Source organism: Protopterus annectens, chromosome 6.part0 (assembly GCF_019279795.1).
Source record: "Protopterus annectens isolate FY-2018-M chromosome 6.part0, PAN1.0, whole genome shotgun sequence".
Lineage (NCBI taxonomy): Eukaryota > Metazoa > Chordata > Ceratodontiformes > Protopteridae > Protopterus > Protopterus annectens.
Genome location: NC_056737.1, coordinates 1,667,324,073 through 1,667,338,238, shown reverse-complemented (window position 1 = coordinate 1,667,338,238; position 14,166 = coordinate 1,667,324,073). Strand labels below are relative to the sequence as shown.

General features: G+C 41.0%; 1 protein-coding gene across 1 annotated transcript in view; it reads right to left on the bottom strand.

Annotated features, from left to right (window-relative positions):
- Nucleotides 1-1,017: 1,017 nt before the first annotated feature.
- Nucleotides 1,018-14,166, bottom strand: part of DTL (denticleless E3 ubiquitin protein ligase homolog) — a 279,535-nt gene continuing 266,386 nt past the window's right edge. Inside the window, exon 15 of the mRNA XM_044075077.1 lies at nt 1,018-2,077. Coding sequence (XP_043931012.1) covers nt 2,012-2,077 — 66 coding nt within the window. The 3' untranslated portion in view covers nt 1,018-2,011. The remainder of the gene's footprint in view (nt 2,078-14,166) is intronic.

Sequence of the window (14,166 nt, the reverse complement as noted above, 5' to 3'; positions counted from 1 at the left end):
CAGACTGGTATGCCATGCAGGATTAGTATCTTTCTTGCAACCACTGACACCCATGGTATGGCTCCAGCTCCCCTGCAACCAAAAATTGGACAATGCAGCTACTGGATAAAGAATGACTGAATGAATTATACTACAAGAAATGACCCCAAATGCAGAAAATGATAGCAAAATTAGGAAAGTAAAAGTAAACAGAGCAACATGTAAGAGTTATTGTAGAGGACTAAAGCTCTGAACTGTTGATTAGCTGCTTTTTCTGCCCATGGAAAAGGGTAAGATTAATTCTGCCCACAGTGTGACTCTGGGCAAGTCACTTAGTGCTCCTGGGTTGCCCTTGATAAGGGGTAATTTTGTGCAGTGGTTTTACCTGGTCAAACGGGTAAAACAAATAACTAATGGAGAGAGGCTACCCATTAGACAAACTACTAAGCACAACTTAGTGAATTCCATGCCTATCATTTTCGAAACATAAGAAATGGTCATTATTCTGTAAGAGTAAATCATTTAACTTGAATATGTAAAAACATGATGTAACTTTTCATTAGAGTATCACAAAGTTGCATTAAAGGATTCACAGCTTCTCATAAATACATCACCAGCTGTTGTGTCTTACCTTCTTTACGTCACATTCATGCTGGTTTGGGCAAAACTGTTCACCATATTTTTATATGTCAATACTTGATTTTAAAGAAATAGTTGAAATGTGATGGTTCTGCTTTGTTTCACAGTATTGAAATTTATGTTTGCCGTTCTACAAGAACTTAAGAGTGCATGAACAGTTTGTAGTAAAATTTGTGTACTCACTCTTTTTGAATTTGTTTTTTTTTTTTTTTTCTCATCTGAACGGTTCAGCTTTTATGCTCAATGACCCTGACTAAAGAAAAAAAAATGAAAATTAACAGATGTAAAACACTAGCCTAAAGACTTCAGTACAGCATGCCATTGTACTCTCCATGGACTCATAGCAATGTTATTACATTTAAGGAATTTTAACACCAACACAGAGGAAGAACAGCATACTGACAGATAAAATACCGTGAATTTATTTTTCCTAAACATACAAAAATTAAACTTTCACAAAGCAAGGCACCTTCACTGGAGCAAATTAGAAGACGTTTGGTAAGACTCAAATTTTAAATGTCACACACTTCCTCTGCTGCACCATTCATAAATTTGAGGATATATCAGTTTCAACTGCTAAGACTCCAAGGACTTGTACACAAAAGGTAAAATGTTGGTTTATTATATTAAAATTCCACATACAGAAGCTATTAATACAGTTGACACAGCACGTACTACAGCAGCATTTGGGCAGGATTCATTGCATGATGACCTAGCTTCTCCTAGAGTTGTTTACCTTAAAACCACTCCAGCTGAGCAATTGCTAGCCCAGGACACAAACAGGTGAAAATAGATAATTTTATAACCATTTGGTAAAACTCCCTTGTAAACTGCATCTTTGGTGTCCTAGATAACAGCTAAAATAGAAGGGTAAAGCCATCCCCTTACTTTCACGGACTCCAATACAAGTGCATTTAATGAACCAGTTTCTTACAAATGAGAAACATGGAAAACATCCAAGCTGCCCATTAAAAAAGTGTTTATTGCTTTAGCCCTCTAACCTAAAACCAGCTCTAGAACAGCATTTATGAATTTCCGGCTGCCTTTAGGAAGAATAAATGTAAAAAAGTGAAGAAAAAATGAATTCTTTTAATTTGTATTTACAGCCACTGAATTTACATCTGATCCTGGAACATAATTTATTTAATAAAAATTATTTATGTGAGTATTTTACTTTATCATTGATGGTAAATTATATAAAATTCCAAGTGCTGTAAGTTGATGGAGCATAAAAGAAGATAAAATCCATCAGCTATTCATCCACAGAATGCTTCCACAGCAGAATGTTGTTTTTTTTTGCTACCATCATTTTGACAGTCCTCAGTGTGGAATACAAGGGGGGGGGCTCCCATTCCTGGATTTGTTTTTTTTCCCTGGTAATGTGGAATTCTGTTCAGTCCTGCAGCTTTCTTTTGAAGTAAGTAGAGATTTTCCTCATGGGGCTTGGACAGCTGTCGGTCTACAAATAAAACAAATAAGTAAATATTTTTAAGACAAAATCTCACCATTAAATCCAAATAAAGTCCATCAAGAAGTGATTACAGAAGTGCAACATTTTTGCTGTAGGGAAAATGAAATCTATGTACTTATCATAACAGAACGTCATAATCCATGCCTGCCCACTCTAATACAAGGGCTTGTCACCGCAAAGAGGAGGCATGACTCAGCATCTGAAGGCTTTTTCCCAAGCCTGAACTCCTCCTCTCACTCCCATAATGTGCTGCAGTGCACTTCCCTCTCTTCTCCAGATCATGCTTCCTTGCTCACTGTCAGCAGGTATTAAGAAAAACAGCACCATACTCTTATCTGTCTATAAAAACATTAGAAACCTTACTCCTACTAAAGGACTTGCATAATGTTGATTAGACCAGTATGGATATGAAAGAACCCTACCCTTAACCAAAGTCCTTCATGTTACCGTCTTTAAAATGCTTTCCTTAAATATACCATTACGCAAGGCACACACACAAGGAAAACAAGCTATCCCCTTCAATTAGCCCTTACTCTAACCCTAACCTGCACAATCACACTCAAGTGCTGGAATGTTCTGTACAAGCAAAGGTTTTGGCATTCACACACACTCACTCACTATAAGCACTTCTAACACTCACACATTTGCTATTCTGATTTCAGTCACTGTTTGACAAAGCAACATATGGTAAAAAACACAGAAGTTCACTTTGTTAAGACAACAAACATTCAAAGTGAATTGCTTCACTCCCTTGCATCATCTTACTAATATGCAGTGAACCTAATCCTGCACCTTACCTTAGAAAAAAACATTTTGTAATACTACCACTAGAAAACAGACAGGCTCAAACACACACACACAAGCACCAACACAGTCACACAACACTAAACATTACCTCCTTACCAAACCCTAACCTGCAAGGACTCAAACAAACACAGTCTGACCCTTAGCCCCAACCAACTTACCTGTATCTACAAAATGAACTGTCAAGAAACTGAAGTGTTAGCAAAATGAAAGTACAGTTCTGCAAAATCTTACCATAACAGTAGACACTCTTCTCTTCACTGTTGCACTATTCCTTACATAAGGGATCTCCTGCCAAGGATAGCCCAATGTCTGGCCAATATACCTAATCCTTTAGCATTTACAGGCACTGTACATCACATGTATGCTTCCCACACAAGGTGCAGGGCATAAAGGTATCGCGAGCATGCACGCACACACACTTCAGAAATGAAAAGCCTCAGGAGGAACAGAAAGTTCCTAGTGACCAGAAGGAATATGTGCATCCAGAAGGAGAAAAGAGAGAACTCCTAGACCAGGAGAGCAAGAAAGAACAGGCTAGAGCAGATGGGGCAGGAGGGAGAGAATACTGCAACAGTGAAGAGAAGGATATCTATTATGGTAAGATTTTACACAACTGTACTTAGTTCTTCCATTTCACTGTTGCAGTATTCCGTATGTAAGGAAAGTACGAAAGCTCAAGAGGAAACCTGGAAGGAGGATGTCACTGAAGAACCCTCAAGAAACCCATGTAGGATAGTCCTGGTCTTCTGTCCATATCTTCACTAAGCTTATAATACTTAGTGAAGATATGGACAGAAAACTAAGTAGCAGCTCAAGGATTGTACTGGTATGGAGCAACTTGAAAAAGGCATCGGAGGAAGCAACAACGCTGATAGAATGGGCCTTTACTGAAGAGGAAAGACATTTGCATGAAAAGAATAACAAAAATAAATAGTTTTAGAAATCCGGGAAGAGATGTCTGCTTAGAAATAGCTAAACCCAAAGACCTGGGATGAAAAGGAACAAAAAGCTGCACAAATTTGCGAATAACGTTAGTTTTATCCAAATAATATGTGGGCCATCTATGAAAGTCCAAGGTGTGAAGAACCTTCTAAATGCCAGACTGCTGAGAAGGAAAAAAGGAATGCAAATGAATAGACTGATTAAACAACAACTCACTGACCAACTTGGGCATAAAAGAAGGATTAGTATGAAGAGGAACAGCCACAGAGCCTAAAGATCAGAAACCCTCTTAGCCAAAGTAAGAACCAAAAGAAGAAGAACAGTCTTCCAAGTACAATGTTATCTGGAAGCTGAAGCAGCAGGCTTAAAAGGAGCCAGAGTTAAATTTTTTCAAGAACAAAACTGAAGTCGCAGAAAAATGGAATAGGCATCCTGGAAAGACTGATATGAAGGACGCATTTAAGAAATGGCTTGACCTCAAACCTATAGGTCAGAGGAGGATTCAAGGGCAAACAAGCAGAAACTGCTGATGGGTGAGCTTTGCCTAAAGAATATGCCAACCCACCATGAAGCACATCACACAAATGAGAGAAGACCAGAGGAACCTCCACAGGTAGAGGATCCTGATGACGAGAGAGGCACTAGACAGAAAATCTCTTCCATTTGGACAAATGATTTCCTGGCCTCCTGCAGGACCTGAAGCACGTCTTCAGAAAAAAGGTGCCTAAAAGGTATCAAAGGTGACTAAAAGGTATCAAAACCCTATCACCAACAGCATCAGATAAAGAGTGAACAAGTGAGGATGGATAAGACACCCCCTTGTCTTGTATGAGAAGGTCCACCCAGTGAGGTACCTTGTGGTGATTGCCCTGACTAAATAAGAAAGAAGGGGTAACCAATAATGTCTGGGCCAAAAATGAGTCATCAATGACATTTTTGGATTAGTTCTGCTTGATCTTGTGCAAGATTCTGGGAAGCAGAAGAATGAGAGGGAAGGTGTACAGAAACATCCCTTTCCAAGGAAAAGACAGGGGGACAAGTTTTCCAAACCACATGATTTGGGCCTCTGAGACAGAAAAGAGGAAGTTGTCTGCTCAGAGGGAAGGTAAAAAGATCTACCCGAGGAATACCCTACAGATGGACAATGTCCAGGAACACATCTCTGTGAAGCATCCATTCTTGAGCTTGTGTGCTGGACCTTCTCAGAGTCTGTCACTAGACTGTGCTCCGAGAGAATGTAGATGGCCTGAAGAGTCATTTGACACTGGACAGCTCCATCCCAAATCAGAAGAGCTAGCCTGAAAAAGACGTAAGACATTGTACACTCTTGCTTGTTGATATACCACATGGTGGTACTGTCTGTAAAAACTTTGAGGAGCCCGGGATGAAACATTGCAGGAAAAGCCTGAAGAGCTAGAAATAGAGCCCTCATTCTCCTTGATGTTGATGTGGTCTGACCGCTGATGAACAAGCCAGAGACCCTGAAACTTGACAGAGCTGAAGGAAGCTTCTCATCCTCCGCCTGAGGCAGCTGTAAAGAGCTCTCGAGGTGGGACTGGAGACTGGAAAGGAAGCCCCAGGTTGAGAGAAAGTTGATGAATCCACCAATGAAGCTCAGTCTTGAGACAAGGAAAGAAGGAAACTAAGTAGTCTAGGAGATGACAATACTGAAGCCACACTGACTTGAAGTACCACTGAAACGTTCTCATATGAAGCCAGGCCAGAGGCAGCATGGGAACGGTGGAAGCCATAAACCCAAGGACCCTGAGAAACGTCCCTAGCCATGACTGAATCCAGAGGAAGACAAGACTGGAAAAAGGCAATCAGAGACAGGATCTTGGTGCAGGTAGAGATGTCAGCATGGGGATGGTCTGGATAAAAGGAGTCAAGACTGATTTTTAAAAGTTTATGGTGAACCCCAGACTCTGCAGCAGGGAAATAATAAACTTGAGATCCTGAAGTAGAGCCACGGGGGGACGAAGACTGAATGAGCAGGTCATATAGATAACCAAAGATCTGAACGCTTCTCATCCTGCAAAAAACAATGAAAGGAGTGAGACACTTGGTGAATACCCTTGGGTCAGTAAAGAGGCAAATGGGCAAAGCAGAAAACTAGAAATGCAAGGAAGACACAGACAAATGCAAACATTTCCTGAAAAGGGATGGATAGATATATGAAGCTAGGCATCATTGAGATCCAGAGTCCAGAAAGGCCAGAGGAAGAAGAGGAGAAGCAAATAAGGTTTGAAGAGACTGCATTTGGAAAGAAGGGACCATGAGAAAGGTGGTGAGCTGAGAAAGGACCAGAATTGGTCTCCAGATGCCCTCCTTTCTGGGAACCAGAACCATTCTGGAATAACCCCCCCCCCCTACCTTCCTGGGCAGTGGGCACAGCTTAAATGGTCCTTTGGGTCAAAACAATTGAGCACATCTGGGAAGAGGGTAACTGTTGTCGAGAAGGTTGAGGGATGCCTAGAAAAGGAGGAAGAGATTTCCAAACCGTGAAATATCCCTGGCAGATAATGGACAGAAAACAAGAGTCTGTTGTGATCCTTAACCAATTTGGAAGGAGCAGGCTAAGATGATGGGTACATGGTGGAGGGAAAAGAGAAGCAAATTGTCAAATGGAACCTGGCTTGTCCTGAAAAGGAGGTTTCTGGGAAAGAGGGGGTCTGTGTAAACTTAGCAGTAGGTACATGTCTAGAACCCTTTTTACCCTTGGGTTGAGGGTGAGATTGTCTGCGAACAAAAGAAGATTTGGAAGGGTAATTCCTCCGAAACTTTGGAAAAGGAGAAACAAAAATATGTTTCAACTCCTGCAAGGCTTTGCCCATATCCTGCAGAGATTTAAAAAGTTCCACAGCAGCACCACCAAAAAGACTTTTATTATCCAAAGGTACATCCAATAATTTGGCCTTAATGTCATCAGGTAAAGTCTGAAAACTAAGCCAAGTGTAACACCTCATAAGAGAACCAAATGCAACAGCTGTGGAAGAAGCATCAGATGCATCATAACTGCATTTAAGAGAGTGGCAGGCAACTTGAGAGGAACAACCCGACAAGGAATGGGCCGAAGCCTTCCCCTCAGAATCAGGAAGATAAAAAAAAAATCATCCAAGAAAATTGAAAAAGGAGGGCTAAAAATCATACCTGATCATATGAGTCTGGTAATTAATAGCCCTAAAAGACAGGATGGCAGCAGTATAAGCCTTTTTGCCCAGCTTCTGCATGGCCCTACTATCCTTAACTGAAGGAAGCAGCTTAGTAGAGGGCAACAGCTTGGAGGGTTTGACAGAGCAGACACACCTACAGAAGGTTCAGCAGAAGGGCATTTATATAGATAGAAATTTACAATCATCAGGCACCATCTGTCAAGTTGTTTAGGAGCTGGGGGCTAAGAATCAAGGACTATAAAAAGCTGCTGAAAATCCATCCAGTAGGGCATCCAAAACAGGAGGAAAAACAGAAGGCTTGGGTGACTCCATATGGAGGAGATTGTAATACCTCTTTTGGATATCAGACACCTCAGAACAATCCCAATTAAAGAAATCCATCATACAGGAAATAGTGGGGAATATGGACTAACAGGATCCTCTTCCTCTGAACCACAGTCCAAAGGGGAAAGGATCTTAGAAGTGTAGGCTAACAACTCTTCCCCCAAATCCTGATTATCAGAGGAATCCTGCTCTCCAGAACTTTTAAGAGTAGTAGAAGACCAGGGAGGAGCAAGCACAGAGACCCTTTGAGGAGGCTTTAAAGCCATTAAAATGTTAAACAACCCTGATTAAAATCTCAGTGGGGATCCTTAACTGCAGGAGAAGTCTGCTTGGTTTTCTGTTCCATTTTCTGTGGGATGTCCGGATGAAAAACCTTGGGAGGGTCAGACCCTTGGCAACACTCAATGAGCGTAGTAGGGATCTCCTCCCTCACTAAGATCTGTGGAATCCCCCTTGGTCCTTCGGATTTAATCAGCCAACGTTCCCCCTCAACATCTAGAGCAGACATTTGGAAAGCCTCAGAGGATGTGCGAGAAGTCAGACCCATGCTGGCCTCTGACAGGATCGCAGCAGAGGAATCCAAAGCAATGACCAGATGATCGTCTGGATTTTCACTAGCCTTGAGAAAGACATCCAGGGGAAGCTAGACCGCAACCATATCATACACAAGTTTTTTGGGCTTTTTCTTGGCCAACAGCTGACACTCAGGATGGGAATACTCCGTCACAGCATCCTGAGCCAAAAGCTTAAGACGCTGGTTTTCAAGGTAAATAGACAAGGAGGACAGGTGACTATGTAGGGTCTTGGGGACAAAATAGTTGGCAGATGGAACACTGCGTATAGTCGTGGAATGCACCCAGACAGTAGAGACACTAGTAAGAATTGAAAATACTGTATTGTACCGTAATTAGCTGGAAACACTGTACGCAACGAGACTGAGAAATTAAAGTCTTAATTACCCAAGCTTGTGCTGAACAAGTGCCGGTCTTTCTTTTATGGACCAAGTCTTGTACACTTTTCAGAATGAATTCTCCAAACACTGTAGTTCAATTAATAAGGTTTTATTAGATGTTCACAATATCTGAATACTGTCTTCATTAACAGCACTGATAAACAATTCAAGTTGCTGCTCGTCATATTCTGATTGTCCTGAACAGCTTAAACTGACATGGTCTCTAGATGACCTGTTTTCTGTACTCAGGCTCAAGTACATTTGTCATCTTCTCTGAAGTAACAGGTTGAATGAGCTTACTGACCTTAACTGAACTGCTATCCTGAACACAGCATGTTATATTGCTTTAGTCTAATAAATTTTCTTATTTACTCTTTTTAACCTTGGTCTCAGGCTTTGTATAACATTCCATTACGTACATTCTGTAGCTGATTTTTCTCTTGAGAAAAAGAACATTTTATCTGCACACTTTATGCTCATCTTTCCTTCTTAATAAACTGTCTTCTATGCTTGGACAGCAAGGTTATTTTTCTTTCTGCTTAACGTTCGTTTATGCATAAATGAAACAATTTATTTTACCATTTAGCCTGTCTAATAACTACTTTAAAATGGAAGTCCCTAATCTAACAGCTGCCCCTGAGTTCCCTGAAGAAAGTCTACTGGGACCTACTTCTGTAGTTACCTTACATTTATATTGCTAACTACTGTATTCAGCTTTATGCTACCTGACTTACAATAGGGAAAAAAAAAAAAAATTTGGTAAACCTGAAATTTTAATTTTGAGCACTAGGTGTTACTTGAGCATTTATGGCCTGTTTGGATTGAAGTCTCTTAACTTTATGATTTGATTTTTATATATTTAAACTTGTACATTATTTAACCCCCTTTTGGAAGAGGTCTTGCGAAATGTATTTGTATACTGTACCATGCTTTTTCTGAAACTGGCACACTCTGCAATAGAGCTTTTTTAAAATAGGGTTAGTCTGCAGACATATTATACACTCCTCCTGAATTTGTTTACACAGTTTCGCACCTGAAGATTTTAAATTTATACTCTATGATAGGCCACGTTTTCTGAAAACCTACATAACTTAGTAGCTGATGGTTGCACTTTATTAGCTGCTTACAACCGTACTCCTGGGACTGGACTGGCAAATTTGCATTGTGCCCTTTTATCAGCATTCCCCTGCATGTCTTGGATTTTTGCCAGAGTTGGCTCAACCATTAAGCCCCACTTGGCTCACCTCTGTTATACCTTTTACCTTAATTTTCTTTTACTGCATTGGATATAGAGGAATCCCCCTCCTTGGCAGTTTTTTCTGCCACATATTGCATAGCCTATTAAGCATGATGGCTATTTTCTGAAGCCTAATTGAAATCTGCACTAAAACGATAACTTTATAAGTGGTCTTGAAGCATAATTACCATATTTTGTGTTAACTTGTGTCTATACATTTTAATTAATGCTACTTACCTTTTTTTTTAACTCTTATGAATATTCATGAGCTATAATAGTTTACCAAAACCTATACTTTCTGTATTTTAAGTCTATACCTTTGCATTGTTTGTTAGTGTCTTTAATTTCTGACTAATGTACAAGAATTAAGTAAAGTGCACTGTAATTTTTAAATGTGCACTGTAATCTGTAAAATAATTAACAAATTAGGTTTGTCCTGTTATGCCTTGAGTGCACTGAATAACTATTACTACCTATTCTTTAGATAATTTATTTTAATGAGCCTGTAAAAAAATAATTCTATTACTTTACCTTTAACTAATGACTGAATAATGTAATAAACCTGTTACAATTAAGTCTGTCACTTTATCCTTTACTAATGACTAAGTAATGTGAAGTATTTTGAGATTTGACAGAAATGTACTATACTGAACACATAACTGAATACGAATGTCATATTCTGAAACTTGACTATTTACATTAGCATATACTGAACATCTAAAAATAGCTGTGTAAACTAACTAAACTAATACTAAAAGAATATCTTTTGCCAGTGTTAACTAAATACAAATAAAAGCATGACTGAAACTGGTACATGTTATATTCTGAGAACCAAACCATTATTGTTTGAACATAGATATACTGAAACTAGTACCATTGTACAGTTGTTTGAAGACATGAGAACATATTGACAGTTACCTGAACACCAATAAATTGAAATATATCTGAACACAGAGACTGAAAACTACCATGAACCTGAAAACATGAGAACATTGCCTCAACACAGACAAACTGAAACCTAGTACTATTGTTATATTGTTTGTTTGTTTGTGTCTTTCGGCTTTTCCCGGTTAGGGTTCGCCACAGCGGAACTCCGGTCCGCTAATGATTGGCAGTAGATTTTTACGTGCTGGATTGCCGGGCCTAACGCACAACCTTCAACGAAGGAACGCCCATTCATGCATGTCGACACACAGAAGACGCTCTAACTGAGAATCGAACGTGCAATGTCTAACTGTGAGGCGACAATGCTACCGCAGCATCACCACCGCAGCAGTACTATTGTTATATAATTGTTTGAAAAAGTACAGTTTTGTACCTACCATAAATGTAGATGTCAGATAGATATGCAACTGCAGTCATAACATATGGGTTTCTCCTGCCTCAGGCAGCCCTCGGTCGGCCGGATTCCAAAGTCTGGGTCCGACGTCGGCTGATGTCGCATTTCTCTCCGACGTCAGAGCGGCAGGAGTACATAAGCATCAGCCGACGCCATCTTCTTCAGTGTTTCTTGCCCCAGATGCCAGGTGCCCTCCAAGGAAGGCTGTAATCAATTTGGAAGACAAAAACAGGTTTCCAGACAAATAAATAAGTAATAAACAGATACACCATAACAGATATCCCCAGCTAGTATAACAGGGAGAGGAGTGGACCCAAGGCATAGAGGGGAGGGAGGGAGGGAAAACCCGACTGCAGTTGCATATCTATCGGACATCTACATTTATGGCAGGTACAAAACTGTACTATGTCCTTCAAGAATGCAACTGCAGTCATAACATATGGGTTGAATACCATAGCTTAGCTGGGGGAGGTGGAATGCTCTAAGAAAAGGATGGTGTAGCTATCAATCCCTGCAGGACTGCCGAAGCAAAGCCTGCTCTGGATCTGGAATATAAAGGGAGGTTGTAGTGTTTGGAGAATATATGCATGGAGCTCCATGTAGCAGCTTCTAGAATGTCTTTTGTAGGCACCCCTCTTAAGAATGCTGTAGAGGTGGCTGTAGATCTGGTAGAGTGTGGTCTGACATTGGCTGGTACACTCTTTCCATGGAAGGAATAACAAAATCTGATGCAATGTCCAATCCATTTTGAAATAGTCTGTTTGGAAATTGCTTTTCCTTGTACTCCAGGGGCGTAAGCTACAAAAAGCTGATCAGACTTCCTATTGGCCTTGGTTCTGTCTAGGTAGTAGCGAAGTTGTCTGTGAATATCCAAGGTATGCAACAGTCTTTCCCCTTTGTTCTCAGGATTGGGAAAGAAAGTAGGCAGGTGAATTGCTTGATTTAAAGAAACCCTAGATACCACTTTTGGGTTGGTTCGTAAGGAGACCCTGTCTCTATGAAAGGTTCTGAACGGTGGTATTGCCATTAGGGCCTGTAATTCCGAAACCCTTCTTGCTGAGATAATTGCCAACAGGAAAGCTGTCTTCATGAGAGAAATTGTAAGTCCACAGAAGCTGCTGGCTCAAAGGGGGGTAGAGTCAGTTTTTCTAGGACATAGTTGAGGTCCCAAGTTGGTACTGGGGCCTTTCTTGGTGGCTTTATATTCTTGATTCCCCTAAGGAATTGCCTTAACAAAGGATGTGAAAACACAGGTGGATCAGTGTTGTATCTAGCTGAAATAGCTGAAGCATGTATTTTTATAGAAGAATATGAGAGTCCATTCTGTAGCATATCTGCCAAATATTCCAGGATGAGTGGGATGTTCAATAATGATGCATCATGACCCTTGCTGGTATTCCAAATGCTGAATCTCTTCCATTTTGCTGAATAAACCTTTCTAGTGGATGGTCTGCGGGCTTCTGTTAGTATCTGCTGAACTTCCTTGGAGAGAGATAGATTGAGGTTATTCATGGAATCTCCCAAGTTGTTAGCTGGAGCGTCTGAATGTTGGGATGTACTGTCTTGAAGTTGTTTTGAGTCAAAAGATGGGGCCATTGGGGAAGGGTCCATTTTTTGTTGTGACATATGCTCCGTAGAAGTGGGTACCAGTGTTGTCTTGGCCAGTCTGGAGCTATTAGGATCCCCTTTGGCTTCTCTGCTTTGATCTTTAGTAGTACCGTGGTCATCAGTGGCAGAGGTGGGAATGCATAGATTTTTAGGAAGTTCCAGTTGAATGAGAGAGCATCTGTTTTCCATGCTTGTGGATATGTCCTTGAACAGAACTTTTGTAGATGATGATTGAGGTGGGAGGCAAATAGGTCTACTTCTGGCCTGCCCCATGTCAAGGTGAGTCGTATGAAGATTTCTGGATGTAACCTCCACTCGTGGGGGTCTAGGAAATTTCTGCTTAGGCTGTCCGTCAGCACATTGTCTTTGCCTGGAACAAACTGGGATTGCAACTGTATGTTTAAGCTCAGTGATTTTTCCCAAAGATTCATTGTCAGTCTGCAAAGGGGGTAAGAATGGGTGCCCCCCTGCTTGTTTATGTACCACATGACAGTGGTGTTGTCTGTCCGTATTAGCAGGTGGCCTTGCTGAAGTTGTTGTCGAAAGGCCTCGATGGCATGCATTACTGCCAGCATTTCTTTTTGGTTGATATGCAGATGTGTTTCCTTTGGAGACCATTGTCCTTGAATACATCTGCCCTCCATGTGCGCCCCCCATCCAAGGTCTGAGGCGTCTGTGGTCATTGTTTGTGTTATTTATTTGAGGTTTTTTGAATGACATACCTGTGTTTGTCTGGCTTACCAAGGCCCACCATAGAAATTCCTTTTGTAGGCATGGAATGAGCGGTATGGTTGTTTCTAGGTTGTTGCTGTGTTGAGACCATAAACTTTTTAGGTACCATTGAAGCTTTCTCATGTGTAGTCTTGCTAATGGAACCAGGAGAATGCAGGATGCCATGTAACCCAGGGCCTGTAGGAATCTCCTTGCAGTCATCTGGGTGAGCTTTGCCAAACCTTTGAAATAATGAGTTAACTTCTTTTGCTTGTCTTCTGTCAGGTAAGCCATTTGAGAGGCTGTGTCTAGATTGGCTCCTAAGAAGGTTATTTGCTGGGATGGCTGAAGTCTTGACTTTTGGAAGTTGACTGTGTATCCCAGAGCTTGTAGCAATTGTATGACATAATCCAAGTTTTTTGTCAAAATCAGTTTGTCGTCCGCTTGTATGAGGCAGTTGTCCAGGTAGGGGTAAATTTGGATCCCCTGGAGCCTGCAATGAGCAATTACTGAAGCCAGGCATTTCATGAATACTCTGGACGCAGTAGATAAGCCAAATGGCAATGCTGAGAATTGATAATGCTCTGGCCCTGCAAGAAATCTGAGGTATCTTCTGCAGCTGTGTCTGATAGGGACATGCAGGTATGCCTCCTTGAGGTCCAGAGTAATCAGCCAAGACCCCATGCCCAGCATGGGAAGGAGTTGCTGTAAGGTCAGCATTTTGAACTTTGGTACTATGAGAAAGGTGTTTAATGCGGACAAATCCAGTATTGGTCTCCATTGAGTTTCTTTTCTTGGAGCAAGGAACAGTCTTGAGTAAAACCCCTGGCCTTGTTCTTGTTGTGGAACTTTTTCTATTGCATTGATCTAAGCAAGCAGAGAAATTTGCTTGACAGCCTCTGCCCTCTGGTTTTGTGGTAGGTTTGGCATGCCTTGTTTCCTTGGTAAGGTATGAAAGTGGAACCTGTAGCCTTGGTCTATAAT